At 43.1% G+C, this 24725-nt stretch overlaps 1 protein-coding gene across 9 annotated transcripts in view; it reads left to right on the top strand.

The window, feature by feature from the left end:
- Positions 1–24725, top strand: part of fbrsl1 (fibrosin-like 1) — a 286791-nt gene that overhangs the window by 165055 nt on the left and 97011 nt on the right. For 7 of the 9 annotated variants that reach the window (XM_085424377.1, XM_085424379.1, XM_085424381.1 and 4 more), the window contains exon 5: positions 20319–20348. The exons of the other annotated variants lie outside the window; for them this stretch is intronic. In XM_085424377.1, coding sequence (XP_085280503.1) covers positions 20319–20348 — 30 coding nt within the window. The remainder of the gene's footprint in view (positions 1–20318; positions 20349–24725) is intronic. 9 annotated transcript variants of the gene reach the window in all.

The raw sequence follows: 24725 nt of genomic DNA, 5'->3' as shown, positions 1-24725 counted from the left end.
CCCATAACATCCTCTCACCGTGGCTTATCTTCCTGCACAGATGGACTTCCAGGAGTCTCATAACTTCCTTACGTTACTGTCCTGTGTGTGTCCTTGGAACTGGCAGTGTGTTTACACAGCTCATATTGTTGTCTGCCTCCTGCTGGCCTCTCCTGCCTATGAGACCTGCAGGTCACAGTCCCACCACACCATTAGAACACTGAGATGCATTATTTCGATGCACAAAATATTGGCTGCTGTCATTGGAAATGTAGGTGATAAATCTTCAGACAGTGACCTCATAAAGCATACTTGACCTACAAGATGAGGAGCCTGAATGGTCCACGCACCATTAAGTTCACACAAGCCATCGAGATTAGGTTTCAGCGCACCAGCTGCATGTGGTCAGAACCACAGTGGCACTTTGAAAAGTCACCAAATCGATGCCCTGCATCAACGGCCAGTACATGTAATGGCTGTAACTGCTGTTACGGGCATTTTTACCCTGGAAATAAGAACTTAACCACCCTAAGTTACTGCTGATAAATACAAAACAGCGGTATAAGTCAGTGTTAAAAGTGGGCGAGTGTGTCAACTGATAAATGTGTTAATTTTTGAAAAATGTGTTTGTTTTTTTATTTGATTTTAGTAACACATTTCTAAAAAAAAGAGAGAGAGAGAGCGGGATCAGCAGTATTCAACAATGTAAAGATGGCAGAGCTTTCAAACGACACAAAATTCCACAGTGGTATTCTGTGCACGTGCTCAGAGCCACACCCTCTGTCACGGGCAATGGAGTGGACTCAGGCACAGACTGGGATTCACAGTTCAATACAGATTCTTATTTACACAGACACCAGGTGCGATGCATATACAAGTGGGGGAAATCCGGGGTTTCAAGGGTCCAAAGGGGAGGTTCGAGAAAGGGAATGGCTCTCTCACACTCGCACTCCCTCACGGTTCCACACACCAACCCACTCACGTCCCAAGATTAGGTCACAGGTCCGGGGAAACTGTACACAGGAGAGGGTAGTTACAACGAGGAAACAAACTCACGAAGAAAAACGTTTATGAAAGCTAGAGTCTAACATGTCTCGCACAATCATCCAGCAATGAGAGGATCTGAGTCCCGGCCTTAAATGGCATAGAAACACAACAGCAGCATAATTGGAGACAGGTGTGTGGGCCAAAAGCAGAAGCCCGCAGTGAGCTCCGCCCAGGCAGAATGACGACAGGAAGAAAGCAGCAAAACAATAAACACATGTAGCCTCGCGGGGCCGGCTGGGCACACACAGGGACCACGACACCCTCATAGTGGCAAGATCCAGAAATCAAAATTGTACCTGTATCATCCAAACAATACAGTTTTAACAATACAACAATACAGAATGAAATGTAAAGTCATCATCATATTTCAGCAAAGTAGTTTTAGGAAGTTTGTTTCAGCAAGTCAGTGCCAACGCATGAACTGAAACTGTAGTAATAGTCTGACAGCTAAACTCCAGACTTGTCACCCACTAAAAACAGTTGGCAAGTTATGAAATACAAACACAGGAAGGGGGCCCAGCCTGTGGCTGAACTCCTGCACTGAGTAACTGAGTTTGTCTGTTCGGTTCATGAACGCTTGTTGTGAAAAGAAGAGATGACACGAGAGGATGGCGGCAGACCTATGGTGTAGCTTTTTGAAAACATGTCGCTGGCATCAAATTCAAAATGTGTACATATATGTTTCCTAATCTAAAAAACATTTGCGTAACTTGGCGTAATTTCCAAGTAAGAGCAAAGCATTCTGTAGAGACAGTTATCAGACTGCCTCGGTCTTACTTGCGTTAATCATTAAGAAAGATTCAAAGTGCGCATCTTTTGAGTGGTTTGGGTGGAATAGGAAGGGTTAAAGTAGGCCTGGATCTGCTCTGGTGCTTCTTTTTAAGAGCCCCACTTAAGGTCTCTTTTTGTGGTTCCAGATGTTTTGTGTAGCTATTTATTTAGCTTGTAAACAGGCCGACAAAAAGCAGCGGGCATGATGATGGAGAGGGAAAACCGCAGTGACATTGTTGCAGGGCCTTAGATAGCTGTGTGCTTAAAGTTATTTAGAGCCGGGTTTGGGGCAGATGACTTAATCACCCCTGAGAGGGAAGTTACAAAATTGAAATGCAAATCTTAACATTTTGGAATTCATTGGGGTTGACATGGCCCCTTGGAACAACAACAACAACCAAAAGGAACGTGCTTTATGAAAGGGGGTGGGGAGAGTTCTCATTTCTTGCAAATGCTTTCTCTAAAAGGGAATAGGAATAAATGAGCCTGACCTTCTGGCTTTGTTCATTTTACTGCAATCCTGCCCTTCTCTAATGTTTCCTGGGAAGAAAGCTATAATCAACAGGCTTGGTAGCTTCAAAGTTCCCATATGGAGCAGGTGGATCATCCCTAATGCTGCGACATATTAGAACATCTGCCGTGTAGTCAAGTAACGTGCTAACCCCTCTAGGTACAAGAAACGGGCGTTGAAGTTATGATGACAACATGATTTGTCATAATTATTTAACATTAATGTTTGCAGAAAACTTTATCTTCGAGTATCACTCTAAGTTGCCGTGGAAACTAGCAGGAACTTTAGCCTTTGAGGAATTCAAAAGTGAAAGCAATGAGGTGAGAAATCAGATTTTTATTTCGAATGAAAACTGTTAGAAAAAAGCTTTATTCTTTCTCTTTCTTTAACAGTTTTTTATCAGCCAGTTATTCAGACATTTTCAACTAGAAGGTGCATAAGCATCTAACACACACATCCCTGATGTATGGCAAGTTCTGATCTGTATCTCCCACACAGGCTTCCCCAGAGAATTGATTAAAATCAGAGAGAGAGAGAGAGAGAGAGAGACAGGCCTTGAACATCGCTGCTTATGTGTGAACAAACAAAAAGCTGCCAGTAATTGGATTCACATTGAGGGAGGTATTTAAAACAGTCTGATAACTGATGCAAGCTGCCAGCTATTGCATGGCATTTTATGATCCAGTTGCCTTTACTGGTCTAGTTGTGCTCCAGCGGAACATAGTTATGTTGAGCAGCTCCCTTTCCACCTCGGAGAATACAACATTCAGGAAAGGTTTCAATCTGAAAAAGCTCAAAGATCTTTTCCCTCTGTTTCCTCAACATTTCCTGCTTTTGGCGCGTTTAAATGTGCCATTCATTCACTCTGTTTAGGCTCTGTGTCCACAAACGATTAAAGTGCTGAAAGCACCCATGACCTCATTTTCAGAGTGTTTTTCTGAAGTGCTTATTGTTGCTAGGTTACAAAAGACTATCATCCCCAAATTTTTCTCAATTACCTGTAGTGATGATATCGTAAGTCCCGCCTCTTACTGGTTTTGAATTGTCATTAACAGACAAGTGCCGCAATCTTCCAAAAGTTGAGTTATTTTCAAGTGAAGAACAAAAATCTGTGGACATTTTTGCTCCAAGGACGTTGAGCGCTGTCAACGCTGAGATTCATAAGATTTATATGGAAAATAGCTGCTGGGAGCACCAAAAGCACTGCCTGTGAACACAGCCTCCTGGAAAGCTACAAGATGTTTTTTTGCAGTACATTTCAGATGAAAGCGTACTTCCTCTCTTTGATATTTGACATGTTTAAATGCAACTTAAAGAAAAATGGACGCTGCAGGAGGCTGACATATGGGAGTGTAATCCAAGCGGGCCAAATACCACAAGTTACAGATAATTAAACCGGTGCAGGGATGATTAGAGGCAATAAGACAAGAAATTGGAGAATCATGGCCAGACAGAGCGTATCTGATTGTTTACATACCTTGAACTAAGAGAGAGAGAAAGAAGAAGTAAGGGAGAGAAGTGACTGCCATTTTATGTCGAGCTTTGAGGTGAGCAAGATAGAGATCAACTCCAGATGGCTGCAGTCAGAGGGCCCCGGGCTCCAGGGACACCATTGCCTCACAATCCATCGCTCACCCAGACACAGACACTCCATTACGCTGGTTCTGAACCGGAATTAAATCCCATCTCAAACATGATTGTCTTTCAACCTCTGCTCCATTGTGTTGACATTGGCCTCTGCCGGCTGAGGAAGCAGATACCTGGAGACTTGGGGCTGAATCATGGCTCAGCCTGCGTGGTCATAGAGGAAAAAGTTACTCAAAAGTGGGCTAAGAGGTAGATGACTGTGCAGTCTTTGAGTGTATTTGAACAATAGCTGCAGCATGGTGGACGCTCACAATCAGCTCTGACATGTTGAGTAATGTTCTGTTTATATGAGTTATATGAGTCTTAACTGAACTTGGCTACACATTATACCAGTTTAATTTTATTGAGGTTGTGTGAGTTCTAGCAATACTTCCACTTTATGTTGGTTGATCAATGAAAAGAGAGTTCAGCCTGGTATCACTCGGCTGTTTGATAGCTAGCATCTGTAACTCGTGACTGGGATAATAGTTTCGGTTGTGAAACAGCAAGACATCCAAATACTGTTACACAATCATACCGATCACATTTATATAGTCTATTAGACTGATTAAAACCATTAATTCTTTCTTTCTTTCTTTTGGTAGACACAACTTCATCAACTGCTCTTTAGCGTGGCACTGAGAAGTACTAATACTTGTTATATGTTACCCTCGTTTCATTGGGATTTTTAAGATACTCCCAGTGTATGAATGCATTTGTCTACATGTGTTGTAACACAGTTGCTGACTAACATGGTATAGAGCCATGTCTTAAATGGCTATCTGGTGGGAAAATAAGCATTTTCTTCACCTGTAGATCAAAGTGAAACTTTTTAGTGACTTGTAATGCTGATTATTCATGAAAATGTCAAGTTAAACAAAGCAAACAAACATATTCATTAACAGACCTGAAATGACTCAGTGCTGCATCTGGTGGATAAAATAAGCTACAGTATTGTTGCAATGCAACGTTTCCCAGAAGCCCACCGGCTGAACTGGATGATGCTTGTAATTTTCCAAATTGGACAATCGAAGAGGTTTTAATCATGTAATTACTTCGATTCTTCTGAGACTTAATTTGAGAGTTGAGACATTTGGTCAGAAAATCAAGATAACATGTGGCAAATAACTACATTCACACATGAGGAATGTAGTGAATGTACCAGCGATTCTGCCGTGTGTGGATTTTTGGGAGTTTCTCTCTCGAGTTGCAAAAAAAGGAGGAGAATGTTTAAATCAAGCGCACGATCTGGGTTAGTAGCACTAAAAAGAAGAACGTCATATTTTTCACTGAAATGAACTGACTGCGCCTGTGATTGCGCTCACACTACTGTGCTATTGTCGCGTTCAGTCAATCTTTCTGTATGCATGTTGCTTCTAGAATAGCGAACCAGTATTTGTCTTTAAAACCATTAAACCATTACTTTATATTCGATTATTTATTTTTCATTCGGAACGAGAGAAAAAAAATCATCCAACAATTCCAGATGTGCGCCTGATTTCGATGATGCGTGGATTACAGTGTAACGATAATAAGGCTGCAGCACATTGCTTCGATGGGTTTGCCTGAACTCACCACATCCTATACTAGACAGACACACAGACTGATAAATATTTATGCTTCTGATTATTCTGTGTGCATTATTAATTGTACGAAAACATCCCTCCAAGAGGATCTCATTAGGGTAGGAAATAAGTCAAAGCTAATAAAGCTCATAGTTGAAAAAGCACTTTTGAACATCATTCCCTATTTCCTCTCTTTATTCCGCCTGTGCTGAAGTTCATAAAATGCACTGTAAACGCATTCATTAGAATTAGTATTTCCTCAAACTGAGTTGACTGGAGAAATTGTGTGTGATTAAATATTAGCTTGAATATAATTAGCATTTATTAGCAAACTCTGCTATGGCAGATAATGAAAATCTTAATGAAATGCTTTGTTGAATTATGTGTCGGGGGTGGGGGTGTCGGAGGTTGATTTTTTTATATATTTTTGGTTCCCCGCACACTTAGAGTCAGCATGCCTGAGCTCACAGTACAACATACATTTTTTATATTAAGTGATAATGTCGACAGCTGCTGTAATTGTAACATCCGACTAGTGGGCCCCTTCGCTGAGGCAGTGTTTTGAATCTGTCTGCTCTGTACAGCAGCCTACAGTTAGTTTAATAGGCTCCTCAGTCTGGTAGAGCTATTACCAAATCCAACACAGACCATTAGGCTGCACGGGCTTAATTGCACATTAATTGGATAATTAGTCCTGCACTTTGTTTTTCTCCCATTTTCTCAAATCTTCTCCCTCATTTTGGCAAGCACTCGGTCATTTTATAAATTTGCCTTTTGTCATTACGGTTTTCGGCGCAACGAGAAAATGCAGTTGTCGATGCCATCGTCACGTGACTGGCAATTTGCCGTGGGGAGCACTCGCTCCACAGGGGGGTGTGGAAGCCGAGGTTTAGAGGGTCGAGGGAGCGCTAGGCTGTCTTCCTCCATGTTGACCCACAATGCACGCTGTGTTTGCATCTCCGCCTGCACAGAAACCAGGAAGAGGCATGCATTGTTAAATAGGCAACAACTCTCTAGGTCCACGAGGTGCATTATTTATGAACGTTTAAAAGAGATTTTATTCATCCCTTCCTCACATTTCTATTCCATTATTGTTTGTGCTCCAGGCATGTGTCTCAGCACTCTCAGATTGCTGCCATTAAATCCAGGGATCCATCGATGGAGTTATCAAAGTAAATGTTTGGCACATTTGATAGCGTTTGAAATATCCTCCTGTTATAAAGCTCTCCGGGGAGAAAGAGGGACAGGTCTTTCATGCAAATAGCCGGTTTTCTGATATCACATGCTGTCTAAATATCCACACTTATCTCAGCACTGTCAACAAATACACAGAGCACTTGCTTGATGTTCGGCTGGATGGGAAACGAAGAGAAGGCGCTCATCAGGCCAGACAGCACGTAATGAAATCATTATCTTAAATTTGCAAGCAATCGATCTAGCGAGTTCAAGGTGATTTTACTGACCAAATGGTAAACATGTGGATGGCAGATACTTAGAAAGCCAAAAATGTGGATGACGACATGTAAATTGATCTATTAATTTTGTAATTCAAAGCATATGAATGCAATTTTGCATTCGAGTAGATGGCGGGTGTGTTTTACTGTAAAATGACTTTGGGGAACAGGGAGGAAATGAGTAAGAAAAACAAAGGTAGTGATGAACTGTGAGCTGCTCTGCCTTAATGAGTACAGCGCTGGCGTCCTCTGCCAGACCCTGATAGGTCTCCTGATTAGACAAGTAAAGCTCTGTCCTTTATTATTCCCACAAGATGCAGCACTTGCTTTTGCCTCTGCACTAATAATAGCCATAAAGTGTGATCATTCCAAAGTGTTAAAACGCTCCCCATAAACATCGGTCTGTTTTCGTTTTGTTTATTATTCATCTCGTCCAATTACCATTCTAAAGGGGGAGTGTTTCTTGCCAGACGCTGAGGGAATAGCAGATTAAAAGGCAATGAGGAAACATCTGTGTCTTTGCTTTGCCACAAATCTGCATCTCATTCCTACCGCTGGCATTCAGATAGACAGCGCCTACAATGCAGGGAAAAAAGTAAAAACGCCAAGGTGCATAGGGCTAGCGAATAGAGAGAAGGGTTACCATAGAAACACATACCTCACATGGGTTTATGGGCTGCATCCTATCACATGCTATCAGGAATTACCATAAATCTTCTGGCAGCGAGGGCGGTGGTTAAGGTGCATCTCAGCAGTGAATGACAATGTGTTGATCCCCACATATCTGGAGAGATGCATTCAGCCTCTTTAAATCAAGAGGAAAATGGCATCAGATTTAGCTTGTGACAATAGAAAGATGGAGAGTGCCTCTAATGCATTTCCTTTCATGAGCCTGTGTGCAAACACATATTGAAAATCGCAAAGAAGATGCCGGCTGCTTTTCCTTTATATTCATGCCATTGTGGATGTGAGTGATTGCGAAATCAGAAACTTATTGGAAAGCATAATACGGCACAGAGACTTGTATTTATCCCCCATAATCTTTGACTTGGTGTCATCGTGCTTATTCCGTACAGTCACGGTGCGGCTGCCTGCACAGAGCCAAGGCTCGCACTGAGAATTGTGTCAGAGCTCAGTGGTACATCAGTGCAATTTCCACAAATGGCACCTTTCCCCAAGCTCCCATCCTCTCGACCTCTGGCGCGGAGTGACGACGCTGAGAGCATTATCAGATGTGTTTGAGCAGCTCCCGTCAGCACGACCCCGGTGGGCGGTACAGTTATCGAGTGACCTTTTCTGCATGGCTCCCTGATATTAACGCAAGCTCCCCGCCTTATTACCATGGGAACATTTCACAGAGTATTAGACTTAATAAATGACTTTTTTCCTCGGCTTCCGTCTCTCCTCCTCCTTCACCATTTTTCTCTCCATCCTCTGCTCCTGCTCCCCTCATCCTTCCTGCTCCTGAGCCGATAACCCGACCTCCCCAGGGGCCCGGCCTCCATAATCGCGTCAGTTCATGGCCCTCTTATTCCGCAGAATTGCTTAATTGGTATGTGTTCTACATAACTGTTGGAGTATTAGACTCACAAATGAAGGTTAGAACCTCAGTGCTTGTAATCGACTGAAAGAAATTGATTTGTGCTCAGCTGCCCTTCTGGGACGAGACTTTATGGTTCTCTGAAGAAATGAAGCTTTTATAATTGTGTGTTCTTTCCCCCCTCTTCTCTCCTCTGGTCTCTCTCTTTTTCTCATTTCCTCCCTGCTAACTGCTTTGTTGACATTCATCAAAAGGCACGATGCCAGCAGCTAAAAGGTGATATATCTGTCGTCCGTGTTACTGTGCATTGTGCGTACGTGACATAAAAGTGCTAAATGTGTGCTGTTTCTGATCGTGGTTTAAATACTGTGTCAGTGACTACGTGATCGTGCAGGCGTGAAGCGTCGTCATGCAGCATAAAAACTCATCACAGATCTCGCTGGGTTGTGTGATACTAAGATTTCAGATAAATAGCTCAGTTTAAGTGATTATGACTTTATTATGATCATGACTTTGTGGCTGAGTGGCCAGCAGGGTGGCGTGCATGAAATGCAATATAATGCTTATCAAATAAGGACATCATTTAGATTTTAGTCCAAAAGTGAACAAACACACAGTAAAAACGAAGGCCTGATTCTGCAAGGGAACAGCCAAAGTAACTGTGGAAACTGTGTGGCAAAAGAAAAAGAGACAAATTGTCGGAGGGGCCACAGGAGTCAACCATCCCAGGTTACTGAGAGCAGCACCTAGCAGCTCATTATTAGTTGCCAGTGTCTGTGTTCTGTGTAATGCATGACAGCTCCCTCTGACTTAGGTGACCGGAGATTATTTCTGCCTGCTTTCCAGGTCGGCACACTCAGATGTGCTCGGTGCAGAGGTTTGCTCAATGCAAAATCACATTTCACGCTTGTGCTAATGTCACCCAGCAAGTGAAGAGGAGTGAGAACTGGCAGGTGGTGTTTACAAATGAGAACAGCCCGAACCACGAGCCACCCTGACACCAAATGCTGATTTGATTATGGAGTGGCATGTAAGAGTATATGAATGTATGTAGCAGACCAGGTGGCACATTAAAAGTAGATTAAGTGAAACAGATGAGCGTCACATGTTTTTTTTGTTTGTTTGTTTGTTTTGTTTTGGGGGGGGTGTTTGTCCAAATGGATGTCTCATCCTGGAGCTTGATGAAGGATTTTAAAAACAAGGTGGTGGTTTGAGGGAAAGACTTAGTGTGTTTACTTGCGTTGGAATTATATTTAAAAGAGGAGAGCATGTTTGTTGTTTATTCTTCTTTGGGCTCATTCTTCCTTGTGAAGATGTTCTCTCTTTAGTGTCTTAGGTGATTCCTTCCCTTTAGGTGCTATCTGTTTGTACTGAGATAATTTCTGAGCTGAAAATGAGCACATTCACCAGCGCAGTACTTTGATGTATCTGCCCCTCAGTGACGTAAATTGCTCTTGAGTGCTTATAGCGTTTCATTATTACAGTAGGTTCGTATTAAGAACTGCAGTTCTTTGAAATTATAAATCTTGCAGAACTTTTCAGTTTGCTTCTAAAAAAAAGATTTTTTTTAATATATTAGCTACCTCAAGAAAGTCACTTGTGATTTACCATCTAACAAACTAAGAGGCAGAGGTTGCCACTGTCGGATCTTTTCTACAGTTACTAATCTGCAGACAACAGGAGCAGTTCCAGGCTGTACATCTACACCAAGGTTTAAAGTTTCCCCTACGTCAAGGATGAATAGAGTCCCCGGATCCAACAGGACAGCTGCAGCTGGACATTTTTAAGCCCCTCCTCTGGTAAAATATTTAATGTGCATCCATCCATAACTTTGTAAGTAATCCTGCTTACATGCAGACAAACAGACAAAGCAACGAAATCATAGACAAATCACAGAACCTCGACAAAACTCTGATATTTCGCTGGTTTCTTCATCTCAAAGCTCATCGAAATCTACCGTGAGGCTGCCAGAGAGGAAGGAAGAGCGTAGCTCTTTCATGTATCTGCACCAAAACAAGGTTTATGGGCTTGACACCGTTTCCACAGGATGTAACCCAACAAGCACATCATTTTATCACTGGAAAGCACTGCAATCAAGAAAACCAAATTTTTCCTACTAATACCACAGTTAGTCAGATCTAACCGACAGGATCTGCAAAGCTGAGCAGCTCCCCTGCACACCCCCACGACCACCCCCTAAGTTTGCTTGCCTGAGGGTGGTGCCCACAGGCGTGCTGTTGCTTTAGTGGCCTATGGGTAACTTTGATTGGACTGGAGCTGCATTTCTGTAGCTGTTGGCATGAAAGCTCTGCAGTTGGCTGGGGTTGTTTTTTATTTATTTTTATACAGAGGCTTAAACTTGTAGAAACAACACCATGTGAACTAATATTAATTTTTATTTGAGCTCTCAATAGCAAAGAGGATGAGGCAAGTCGGAACAAATCAGAAATGTACTTTTTGCTGTGGTTTATTTTATAGTCTGGAAAATAAAGACTTCTATCCTGAATCTTGTGCAACACATCCATAACATAATGTGTCGTTGCTCTCCTCAGCATAATCTTTTGACGCCACAGTAGCTGATTGTGAACCTGGATGACCCATAATTCTAACTATATGTGTGCAGTTCTTATTCTACAAATCTTGGCAATTGTTAGCAAATGCAAATTGAGCTTTGATGTCCTGTAGCAGCAGGCCCAATCCAATCCCCTAATCAACCGTGTGTGATTTAACAGTGCATCCTAAGCATTAGTATTCCAGAGCAGGATCCCTCTTGGATCCAGGCTAGGATTATCCAAGCTCTTAACATCTCAGCTAAGCTGGTTAACACCTGTTTTTATTGACATCTGAACACCATCTTCTTTGGTTTTAAAAGATCTCCCCTTGCTCTCACCAGCAGGTTAGTCTCTCGTCTTCTTCCAGGCTACAACCCACTTAAATGACCATTTTTCCCAGCACAAGTGTTGGTAGCAGGCCAGCAGCAGTACTGAAGAGATTAGAAGTTAAATCACAACATTAACATTCTCACAAGCATCATAATTGCATTCCTTATTAGAAATACAGCTGCATTAAAGTGGAGTCACTCTGGTGTATGATATAAATAACATGACCACAGCTAAGTCTTGTGAAGTCAGAGGAGGGCTTTTTTTTTCCAAGTCCTAGTCTAGACATGAGCTACAATTTCAAGAATTCCCCATTTTACTGTACATTTTTGTTCAAATTCTTTAGAGTAATTTGACAGGGAAGAGGGGAAAACAGGCTCTCTTTACAAGTTTATTACTCTTAATATTTCCTCTGGGGCCCATGTTTGCCCCAGTGTAACTGATGTAATATTCCATTCAGGCACTGATAAAGCCTGGGGGATTCTACTTAGCAGCGGCTGTAAAGTCCCAAAGAAATCCTCACACTCCCGTGTGTGCCTCTGTCTGTTTTGCCAAGGTCAGCAGGGGAAACTTTGAAGAATGTCCCAGGATTTGTCTAAATCATAAAGTATGGATCCTCTTAAGCATCGCAGGCATTAGAGCTGAGCCCTATCAATGATTCCATTAACCTAAATTCCAAACCAGGCTTCACAACATGACCACATTAACCTCATGGATTTTACCAAGCTCTTGATCCCCGGCTATTTAAAAAGACTGGAATGAATGGTCACTCACAATTGTCTGACTAGCAGCTACGTTTCCTGCGCCAGAGAAGGAATTATCTCTAATATGACCCCATGTTTATCTTTGGCCACGTGTCCACACGTTTTGTGGTTGTTTTTCTCCAACCTTACGACTATAACAGAAACTGATTAGACAATAGCAGCGGTGCTGTGCGAGGAGAGTTGACAAGGACAGAATCCCAAGCAGCTGATTTTTACCTTTCCTAGATGAGCAATAATCATTTCAGGCTAACGGTGCAGGGGCAAGCAGAGAAGAGGAAGAAACAAATGTCTGCCTTCATTAGGACAAAGGGAGGGTGAGCAGAAGAGCGCCTGACAAGCCAGTAACGCCTCATTGTCCCTGATCTCAAGTTTCATAAATTTCCACGGCTCTTGTTAAAGGACATGTCGCTGCTGTCACCAGGCGCTAACTCGTTATCTCCTCAATGCCGTAAAATGCTGTAATTAACATTCAACAACTGTAACCGATCCAGCATTTCTCCTCTCTAGCCGCTAATTGCCACGCTATTGTGCTTGCACATAAGTGCCCCTTTTGTATGTGTGCTTGTGGGTACACATTGCTGCGGTTCATTTTTGATTGTAAATAGAGGTGAGAAAGCAGCTCGCCTGGGCTCGAAGCTGAACCGCGTTCGCTTTCCTTTCCTTGCGAGCTTTCTAATCATTAAGTTTATGCTTCAGTCAAAGATTTAGTGTTTCCAGAAAATTTTCACCGACATCTGGACATTTTAAATGCCTTCTGTGCAAGAGTGAAATTCAGGCTTTGCCAGCAGATGCTTTTTTAGTAGACTCGTCACGGGCAACACAGCGTGTATTTATTACTGTATTGGAGGACTATTGGTTGAAATCACAATTACTGTTATTACAAATTTCAAGGCGATGTCTGCTCTTGGTTGTGAGGATATGGAGTGTGCTATTATTTAAGGCAATTCATCATTCTCCTATTAGCCATGCATGAGTGACCCTGCTAAGTCATATTCTTCACTTCATCATATACAATCTTGTACGGCTGCTACACAAGATCACTCAGAGAGTGCTGACTGCTCTTAATGACATCGTTTTGCTTTCTAGGTTTCAGATTTTCATTCATAGCTTCTTGTAGGTCCCCAGCTGTTTGAGCTCTGTCTTAGACAGATTGGTATGTGCTTTCCTTTCAGCCGCTCCTGTCTGAACTGACTGCGGCAGCCATCACAAGGCCTTATGAATAATTAGTCTAGGTCAACTGATACTCTCCAGCTCCAGACACCAATGTCATCTACTCTGCCAGCACCAGCCAAAAGCCAGATTAACTGTGTGCAGTTCTTCTCAATTGAGTCAGTTAAAGCTGATGCAGCTCTTGTTATTCAAAGGTAGCTGGCTAGATGTAAGTCGATACGGGGCAACCCCTTGAGGCCAAGCATGGAACAGGAGAAGGGACGTCAAATTATTGGTGTCACGGGGGCCACTTTTAGAGGCTACTACGGTGGTCTGTCACAGATATACAATCACCTGGTGCTTTGTCTGTGCTGCTGGGCCTTGGTTTCATTCTCCGGGGATTATGGCGAATGCCAGGGTAAGATTTCCGAGAGCCAGGAAGGCCCCAGGGGGACAAACAAAACCAAATTGTTGCGTAGTGTTTCTTGTCCAGGTTTCGTGTTCAGGTCAGAGGAGAAGTAGTGCATGTGTCTGGGGATGGAGCGGTGCGTTCACAGAATAGGGCTAAAAGCTTCATTGTCAGACACACGGCGTACTCGTCTGTTATGCCGCTTCGTTTTTTCGAGAGGAAGTATCTCTTCAGGTTGTTATGACATCAAGTGCCTCCATAGCAGCATCAGAGCTTCTCCACAAAGTCTTTGTGACTCTTTTTGAGGGTTAAGCAACTTTATTCCAAACGGTACCCTTTATTTTTGACTTTTAGGAAAGTCTTTAATAGATCGTTTAGTAACCTGCTGCTGTGTAGTTACCAGTCTGGCTTTTTTTCATGTTTCTCCTCACAGATCAAGTTTTTTTCTGCTGTCCGAGGCTTGAAAACTAAACGTGTATTTCACAGAACTAACTTTCAGTTTGTGTGGAGCTGTGGCTTAACCCCATATATAGATAAGCTGCTCTTTTAGCAACTCATGGCACCCTTGTGGTTTCACATGTTTGCACAATAGGCACATAGGTTGTGGTTTTTCTCAAATTTTCACAACGGCTCACCACCAACGAAACTGCTATAGCTGCAGAGCTTAAACTCTCACTGCCTGCTCGGCCTCCTTCCTGTTACATTTCTGTGAAAACGCCGTCTTAAATTTAAAATTAATTAGTCATCAAACAGATGACATTTTAAAGATTTTAAAATGCATCTGAACTGTGTTCACCTTGCTGCGAGAGCTTGGGAAGAAACAGGATATATTTTTGGCGAAATAATAAACATGTTGAGTTGTTTGCCTAGTGCTAAAATGCTCCATACGTCTCTTCATTAGAAACAAGCTTTAAACTCAGGCCATGGAAGAACCTGACCTTCTTTTTATATTAGTGCAGCTATTAGTGTAATAACCTTAGGCTCAATAAAGTATCAACGTCAGCTGATGTTGGTAAAGACACAAACACATCCCTTCAGCTAAAGTCCTAAATTGTGTACTTAATGCTTCTATTGGCTCTAATTTGACCTATAATATCAACGAGACCAGCTGAAGTCTTAAATGTCTTGATTGGACATAGATCTGGAAAAAATTATCTCTGACTGTGATTAATTTTTCACACAGCAACAATACTGACATGCCACTTGAGTAAAAAGAAAAGAAAGAAAGTCCTTTCACAATCACCATGAACAAATGAGAATGAATTCTCCTCGAGGGTATGGGGGGAGAAGAAGATGGAAAGTATAAATGAGGCAAAGTGTCATCATATGGCATTTTTTTATTAGATTGTTAAAGATAGATCTAATTTTAATTTGGGCTAATGCGAGGAACACTATCAGCCATTGACCAAGGGTGTCTTATGACTTACTTGACGTACTTTGCTCAGCAGTCTTGTGCTTTTACTCTGAACTTAAATGCAGACAGTGGGTCGTGCACAGGGACATGGTAATTTTAAGAGCTCTCGCACTCCCTGCTCAGTTCATGAACTTCAAAACCCCTCCTCTATCCTACAGTTCAGCTCCTGGAAGTAGTGCTATATTAGTATCTCCCAGAAAGCGTCGAGCAAGTCTGCTGCTTCTGTTTACAGCCTGTTCAATCACTCCGAGTACTAGTGGCATACTGATTTTCTTGGAAACACCAAATGCCACAGCCCATCCTGGCTTCTCGCTAGTAAGGTATTTATCATATGAAAATTTGGAACTGTCTGACTCGCGCGTTTTACTAGCCTTGTCCTGGAGCTGGGACTGATAAAATGTTGTAATATATGTACTGCAGTCAAAATGGAACATAAAAGTATCCCTGAATACTGTGAGATTTACACTCTGTCACAGGGAAGCGGTTACTTTTATGACGCTGTTGCACTGAACATAACTTTTGTAAAAATGGGTCATTTGTTTTTTATTTGTTTTGCTTTTTGTTTTTTGTTGTGTGCTTCAAGTAAGAGTCTAGACTAAAAGAAAAGCGACTCAAGTGTTGGTTTATTTTTTAGCATATGTAGTGTACTGTCTCCTCATATTGTGTATTTTATAACTCTATATAGTTCCAGTCTGTGTGTCTATGTGTGTCCTGTTCTTATGTGTATCCACTGGGGACCTCAAACCTTAGCCCAGGCTAAGAGCTGGTTTTCTGCCAGTTTTTCTGCAAGGCTACGAGAAAATTATCTGAGCTGTGTGGTTGCTCGTGGCACCCTAATGTAACATTAAGCAGGTTGACCAAGCTCATGCAAGATTGATGTCTTTAAGGCTGCACTTTGCATCTGTGACACTGACAGTAGGCTCTCGATCCCAAGGTCATAGGTCACATGACATCTTCATTACGTGACATAGATGCAGCCCATTCACCTAGTCTTCACAGACTGGAGGTTTCTGAAACATCTAGTGCAACTATTTAGAACTGCACGTTTACAGTGTTTGCTACCAACGTTATTAAAGTTAACATCACATTCATACAACAGACAACTTGTTGGGCACCGAATGTCAGCAGGCTTTTAATCATGTCGCCTCTGTCCTCGGCTCTTTCAGTTTGCGCTCTTTTTCCAGTCTCTGGCTTCCTGTGACTTGTCTATTTACCCAACATCTCCCTCAGCAATGAGGAGCATTTGCTCATCAGCCATATTTAAAGTGCACGCAGGATTAACTCAGCTGAAGACTTAACGCACATGCACAGTCACCCCATGCTCAGTTTGCTGTTTCCAGGCCGCAGATCGGCAAACGGCTCTGTTAGGCTTTCCTCTCTCTTATTCAATGTCGCTCTGGGCTACCCAGGCCTCTACCTCCTCCTCCCTCGACCTCATTTCGCCTGAATTAATTGAGTTCTCATTTTTGTGAGAAAGCTCACAGGAGAGCTGTGTGAGAAGAGAGAGAGGAGTGATAGAAAGAATAAGATAGACACAGGAAGATCAGTGGTAGTAGCCTAGAGGGCATAACTCTCCCAGAGGTAGGCAGTCACCACTTCCTGGGGATGAAGGAGTCCCTCCACAGTGACTTATATCTTTATCCTCTCAGCACTCATCGCTCAGCGCTTATGGGAAACGACCCGTAGGCTAGTGGTAAGGGTCAGGCAGATGGGCCACTTCAACCCTTCTGACTCAAGGGAGATTTCCACCTAATTTAAGCTCTTTGTGTCTGTGACATTAAGAGAAAGGCAGGTTAAATGGTTTCTGATGAAATAATAAAAATACAGGTGTGTGCGCGTGTGTAAGATATACCTGGATTTTTATCATCATCATATAGTCAAGCTGTAATCCTGTAGCTCTTCTAGATACAGACAGACAAACTGGTAATGGCTAAATAACCGAACATAGTAGTGGTGGACAAGCAGAGGAAAAGTAGTGATAGATGCAGCTATACAGAGTGATCAGGAAGAAGGAACAGGAGGGTGAAGGCAACAGTGGTCCCAGTGGTAATCGGAGCATTCGGGCGGGTGACCCCCAAACTGGGCGAGTGGCTCCAGCAGATCCAGGAATTATATCCTACATCTCTGTCCAGAGGTGCAGTTCCAGGACCAGCAAAGATACTGCACTCCCAGGCCTCTGACAGAGGACCTGAGCTTGAAGGATAAATACCACCTGCAGGGCGAATGGGGAACTGAACATAGCAAGCTCACAAACAACCACATTAACAGAAACAGAAACCAAATGAGAAAAATCTGCTGTAGCATAAGTGAATGTAAATTTTAAAAGGTAACATCCTAAGCCAACATTGAAAATGATATGCAGTGTTTCCACAAAATAAAAAGTGCATAAAGCACCAAATATGTGACCCAACACATGTTACTAGTATAGAAGTGACGCCCAAACATGACTTTACAGTGTATTTGTGCCTTTTCTTGTACTCGTTACAAATACTCAGAATGGAAATAGCAGACGTCACGTGATATGCTCTCATTAACTCCAAACCATTGCAACTTCTTCCTTTGCAATATTCTTACATGGACTGACAACTTAGGTTGCTCTAAGTTGAGATAAACACTTGTCGAGCTGTTACAGCCAATCGCCCGCCTCTATTCCTCAATGTCACTGCCTTAGCACTCAATAATTCAAAGCTTGGTGGTAATGAGCTCCCCGTAGGCCCTGTCCCCAAGGATCCTCCCCACTGTGCCTCCACTGTAATGTAGTTATATCTCATGTCAGCCTTCAAATCAATTACATTTCTATCTGATGGCTATGTAATTGCGCCTGATTGAGTTTTTGGCACGCCAGCCAAGTGTGTGGCTCCCAAACTCAAGCCAGTCAAAACAGGAAGCTTCATCAAATGAAACTGTATTTCATCCTGATTGAGGCTGCTCGCATGATAAGCACAGCTGTAATTATGATAATAATAACAATAGCAATCTGTGTTTTCTCATCTTTGTTGTTTTTTTCCCCCCTTGCTCTCCAGATGATTTTTTTGCCCCAAGGACAACGAGCAGTGTTTACTTTACTCAAGATGCAAAGCCTGATTTGATTGTTGGTAGCATGCGCAATTTAGTAGATTAAATGCAAAACATAATGCTTTTGTATAAATCTAAGTGTGTTTGAGTTTCACTTTGTTATAATGCAGCAGGAATTTTCTGCTGGACTTCACACCCACACAGTGCCTAGTGATTTCTGCATGTTGCTTAGATATTAATGTCAGATATACAAGTGTGGAACTGCCAGCGGAGATCTGCTGGCTTAGTGCTGCATAATGCCAAGAAATGAGAAGTCGACTTTTGTCTGGAGCAACTAACTGACGCTGAGCTCGTTCTATTGACCCAGACTGGATGGATTGACAGATGACTGGATCGTCAGCAGACAAATGACGAAGAAGATGAATGGATAGATGGATGGATGGATAATGGGTGGAGGGATGAATGAATGAAAGAAAGCATGAATGGACATACAGATGAATGGCAGGTTGAATGAGTAGACAAATGTACCCATGGATGGATGGACGACTGGACATTCAGATGGATAGGTGGATCAACACAATACATGCCTGGGTGGACGGAGGGATTCTCTAATGGAGTAGTAGTGAGATAGATGAGAGGGAGGATGCTGTGGTTAGGTGCATCAGCAACTAAATAGTGATGAATAGTGGTCGCTGTCAGCAGCACTAAGTATAACAGACATAGTAAAGCAGCCTGGCTCATCCATAATCAGCAGACCCAGATGATTGTCTTCATGCCAGAAGAGAACGCACAAAGAGTATCTACCAATCTGTCTTTTTATCCTCACTTCATCATCCCTTTACTTTATATATACCCGCTTACTCTTGGTGCTCTTGCCCTTTAAATGTCTTCATTTATATGATTATCTTGTCATTTCTCTTTTTAAGGCCTTGCAGCTCTCCTTCTTTCTTGCTGTCTGTCTGTCTGTCTCACTCGCCCCAGCACCGTCTTTTGTGTTAACAGCCTTCTCTTTTTTTGCAGTGGGGGAGCCACTGGGTGCACATCTACAATCTTGCCTTTCATTTCATGGCTTCTGGAAATGGATGTTTTACTGCCTTCATTAAGGCATGCAGCAGTCAGCGCTGTGTTTTCCCTCTGAAGTTTAGCTCCATGAACCTCACCATTAGAGGACATTATGGCCCCAGATTTCAGGGCACAGTGGAACACTGTATAATTTGATTAGTGTTATTAATCAAGTGGAATACCGCTCCTTTCGCCCCCATCTCACTAACCGCCCCCACTCCCAGCCGCAGCCCCCTCCTTTTTGCCATTTCACTTCTGCGTTCAGACCCGTCAGATGTTCTCTTCCCTCTTCCTCCTCCCCTTATTCATACGCTTCTCTGTCACCTGCACAGCACGCATGCACTGAAATTGACAAAAGGCCGTACACCTTCCCTTTTAAAAACAGTGATTTACCACTTCCCACCCTCCAACCAGACCCTCTTCCCCAGCCTACACCGAGTTCTACCCCCCCCCCTTCGCCCAGGACATAAATCAATTGAGATGAAAGTTCCATAATTGTGCTTGCTGGGAGGGATTTGAGGAAATTGCACTATGAATTTTTTAAAGGGAATTTTTACTAGCTGTTCAGCAAGACTTGGGCGGCGAAGGAAGGTGAGGCCATGAGGATTTATGGGCCTGGATTCTTCATTACTGAAGTAATTTTCCTGCAAATGATAGTGCAGCACCCTGGAGGGGGGAGTGCTGCCCGCCAGGGAGAGTACAAACCTGCTTAATCTCTCGTGGAGAGAGCAGCTCAGAGCACTAATATCATCTGTAAGGGACTGGGGCTCCATTTGTTCACATCTAAGCCACAGCCAGTGAATTTGTGATTCATATTAATTGATTGCTCAGATTTGTTCCAAGAGTAGCTACAAGTTGATTTCATTACCAGGACGAGTTTTTGTTAAAACTGCTGGGGAACGCGCTTTTGAAGATGAACTGTTTTCATAAAATGTGTGTCTTTCTGTGGTTGAGTCACTGGTGTCTTTCTGAGTGTATATCCATCCTCATGCCGATGAAGACCTGCTTTGCTAAGCTGTTGTGTTGTTGCTTTAGCACAGGTCCACCTTTCTCTCTGCATTTGGCCTTTCCTCCCTCCTCATTTTAACCTTTCTCAGTCCAACATGGCTGACGCTCTGTCTCCATCTCTTTAGGTGCAGCATGCAGCAGTGGCCCTCCTCAAGGTTAGTGCGTCCATGATGCCAGGTCTCATTCTGTATACTGCCTGCTGTCCATTCAATTTTACAGCTCAGTAGCTTGAGAAGCAGGGGGGGCTAAATCTGCTGCAAGAAGGAGAAAGAGAGGGAGGGGAGGAAGGGAGAAACCAAATTATTGTGCATCCTGTCACCAAGTGAAGTGTATCTCATTCCAGGCACACTAACAACTCAAGACAATTAGTCACTTCTCGCTAGGCTAGACCTGAGACTCACTTGATGGTCAAAAAGAGACAGGGCATAGAGGACCCTCTACTATGGCGAAGCACTGCAGCTGCATTCAGTGGAAAGGGCAGCAAGTTAGAGATAAATTGAGCCTGCTGCAGCATTTGTTTCAGCACTGAGAAAGAATTAAATTAAAGGAACATGGTTCCGGGATAAGTCATGAAGATCTGTACAAAGACCTGCACCTTAAAAATGTCTCTGATCCACAGTAATCTCTATCGGTAGCATCCGTCTGGGCTTTTCTGAGCCATTCAGTAGGATAAACTTAGTAATGTCAGTTATATACCACCTTCACTCCATCTAAGGTAGTTTGAGGCCAAAGATGAGGCCTGCCACCACATGCTCCTGAACAAAAGTGAAGCATGACTAAGGTGGGTGGTGCGTGGAAGATCAGCAAGTGGAATGAGAGAAAAGTTTGTCCTGGGCCCTCTGGAGAGATGCAGCGTGACCAATTGAGGTGAAGGGGATGAATGAGGCCATTCACTGGGCCTAATGAAAGAGCTCCTGCTGGGTCTTGAATGTGGGTGGGCCCATCTGCACCACATAGGCGTGCTCAAACCAGTGACCTCGAAAATTACCCAGGAAAGCACTTTGGGACAGTCACCCCAGCAACAGGCCGAGGTCTGCATGGTAACCAGGCGCTTCAATCAGCGCCTGGCAGCTTCTTGAACAGCGCGAGTTTTCCTTCTGTTCTGAAAGAAGTCCGTGTGAAATCAACTCCAAGGGACATCCTCCGTTTCTTTTTAAAGGGGAGATGCCAGTGATTGTCCCATGTGAAAACTTTTCTGCGAGGTGTGGAATGCAGCCCTCAGGAGTTTTCCTTTTAAGACACAAAGCACTGTTTGTCTTAGGCGGCACATATACATATGTAGCTGAGTGTTTGTGCAGTTCTGTACACAGTATTTAATTAGGCTTCCTCAAATGCACAGTAACAGGTTTTGCGAGGCTTTGAAACAGTTCTGATTACAAAGATATAGATCAGGAAAAGCGATTCCCTCAAGACTCCTGGGAGTGGACATTAAGTTTACAAAGCATCTTTAAGTATCTGGTTCATGGGGCTTCATCTGTCTTATTTGGTTTAATATATTCAGTCTTGATGAGCCAAAGGCATGCAGGTCATTGAAGTTCCATTCCTGTCTCCGTTTCCTCATGGAACTTTTGACAGCGTGAAATGACAATCCGCCCCTGCATGCATCTGCCACGTCAAAAAGTAATGAGATTGTGCTGCTGGAAATATCACTACAAAGCATCAGGCCTGCACTTGGGTCTGACTGCACCTTCAAACAGCGCTGCCTGCCAGCTCGCCTGCCTCGCCTGCCTGCTGCAAAAGAAATGAACAAAAACAATCAGAATCAGAGACAGAGAAACGGCAAGGGAAGCTCCCCATGCTGAGACAAACGAACACGCCAGGGCCTTTCATCCTGAGGGTGATTAGCCATCCGAACCGTTTTAAAATCCTGCTTTGAGTGTGTTCCTCAAACGAAAGAGCTCCATTGAGGAGTGGTAGTGAGATGTTTCTGGCTGGGAAGCGCCAGTGATCTAGCCTCTAATTGTGGCGTCGCTGACAAGGCTGGTGTGGCTGGGAGCGAGGCTTTTTGCTACGCTCTTGTTCCCTTCCTGTCAGATCCGCCACCAAAGGCACCAGGAAACAAAAGGGCCCCTCAGATTCTGCTCTTACATTCATCTGCCTATCGCTTTGTGCATAAATACAGACCTAATTTAACACATTAATAGTCCCTGATGCTAGTTTAATGTGACCAAAACTACATTATTTCCTGTAAATGCGTTGTCTGGTTACAGATGCAAATGTAAGTTGGTTTTCACACTGTAATTCCTGTCTAATCCTTGTTTTTGTAGCTTTCATGTTTTCCGTGTTATTACTGATCGAATTCTGAGCTTCAAAGACGATACTGACACATTGGCAATAGTTTAGTTCTGCAGCACAGAAGGAACAAAGACGTGTTCAAGGTCTTTGAGCAGCATTCAGCAGAGCTGGTAGGAGCTTATTTGGCATAGAAAACTTTTCGTATTCTTGATAGTCTTCAGAAGTCAGATTGTCAAAGGTTTGAGGTATGGCAGAGAAGCAGTTTGACAAATGAAAGAAACAGCGATGCTAGGAAGAGAACACAAGGGGAGCGTGGGTTAGGGAAAAAATAGGAAAGGATTTAAACCCCGGCTCATAAAAATCAGTATTATAACAACATTAATTGATGCTGCTGAGTACCATATGTGACGCCATATGGAATAGCTGCCCCAGAGGCCTGCTATAATAGACAGCCTGCAGTGGTGCACACAACTTGGCACATTTACAAACAAGGGACGTCCCATTAATATCAAACACACAGACTGAGCAAGAGACAGTGAGAGAGGGAGTGAGAGGGCATAGGAGGGAGGGAGGGAGGGAGGGAGGGAGAAAATAAGCAGAGGGAACCGATTTAGTTCATGTTTTATTTGGTTGCCATCTTTAGACCTTTTGTTTTTGCTCATCTCATGTTATCTTTTTTTTTTTTTCAAATGAAGACATGTATTATATGTATATATAAATATGCATGTTCAAACCCAGCCTCTCTAATCTCACTGCTCCTTAATTACAGTAATAAATTGCCCCTCCCTTTTGGGTTGATCACATCACCCTCTGTCCGCCCAACGGCCACTCCCACCGCAGATGCCCAGTGTTCCTTTCATCATACACACACAGACACACACACACAGACACACACATTAGCAGATGAGGTGATGTATGGCACCTCGACAAAGGTGGCGTTAGAAATCTCTGTTTAACCTCCAATCTTGAAGCTGTTATTTACTGCTGGCTTAAGATGAGTTTCCGGTCCTTGTTCCTCGCAGCACTGATCCCGACATAGATTGTGTTTATGTAATGACAGTTAGAAATGTATTTAAAACAACAGTAATGAACAGAAAATTCATGTTGGAGTTTTGAGATTCACAGCTTTTTATTTAGTTTCCTGTTATAGCGAAAATCTGCCAAGTGCAGTTCATGCATTCATACATTTTCATAGCTGAAAGTACACAACTAATCAGCTGATTCTTACTTTCTCGTTCTGCCAACTTTAGACATCACATTCTCCTAGTTCTCTAAATTATAATTTGATCACTTGTTAACCCCAAAAATGTCCAATTAACAAAGATATTAGACCAAAATCATCCCATTTAAAATGGCGAGAGTTAAAGATTTGCGAAAGAAATTATTACTGCTAAATAACAGTTTTAGCACATGTAAAGCACAAAACAACGTAAATTACAAAATTGCAACAAAACATTTGGGCAGTGAGGTGGCTAAAACTGCAGTTGAAGCTTTTATCCCACAAATCTGTGCAAATGTAATAGCATCATTACTCCTTTGTATGCTAGGGGCATCTGCAGACAGACATGCATCCAGCTACGTATAGCCTGGATGCACATCCATCCTTTATATGCAAGGCTCTTCTGACTCTTCTGACATGCCCAGAGCATGTAGGGAGAGAGAGAGATCCTTATGAAACTGAGTTGTCAGCCATTCTGTTGACTTTCATAGAATGTGAGGCGAAACAAGAATAGCGTACAGCTGTTTCCTCCCTGACACAGAGGGAGGCAGATGAAGAGCAAAAGAGGGGAAAAGAGAAAGAGGGAGGGAGGGAGGAAGAGAGAGCTCTCCGCTCTGTGATGTGCACTGATGTAGCTGGAGCTCTAGGTCAAACGCTGCCAGTGTTTTGTGTTCATCTTCGTCTCGTCTCCCCAGTGCTCCTCTAAATTATTCACAGCCTGAAGTGTGCAATGTGGCTGCCTCCTTCTTTCCTCTCTCCTCCTCCAGTCTAGATTCCTCTGTCTTACTTTTTTCTGTTTCCCTTTCTTTCTTTCTCATGTGACAGCTTGTTTCAAAATCCCCCCTCCCCAACCCGTCCCGCATCCACTCATCTACCATCACCCAACCATCTTTTATTAGTGACTCCATCTCTCGCACTTCTCCTTTCATCCTGGCTTTCTTGCTTGATTCTCCAGACTAGACTCAGTCATCCCTTTTTAGGTGGGTAGGCTGCCAGCTGTTAGTATCAACTCCTTAGCTGGTAGCTCCTGCTCTCACTCGACATCTTTCTGCCTCCCTCACATCGATCTCGTAGGATC

Source organism: Rhamphochromis longiceps, linkage group LG12 (genome assembly GCF_057381845.1).
Source record: "Rhamphochromis longiceps isolate RC_006_pf linkage group LG12, R_longiceps_female_GT1.1, whole genome shotgun sequence".
Taxonomy (NCBI): domain Eukaryota; kingdom Metazoa; phylum Chordata; class Actinopteri; order Cichliformes; family Cichlidae; genus Rhamphochromis; species Rhamphochromis longiceps.
The sequence above is the reverse complement of the archived record's forward strand: the minus strand, read 5'-3'. Positions and strand labels throughout refer to the sequence as shown.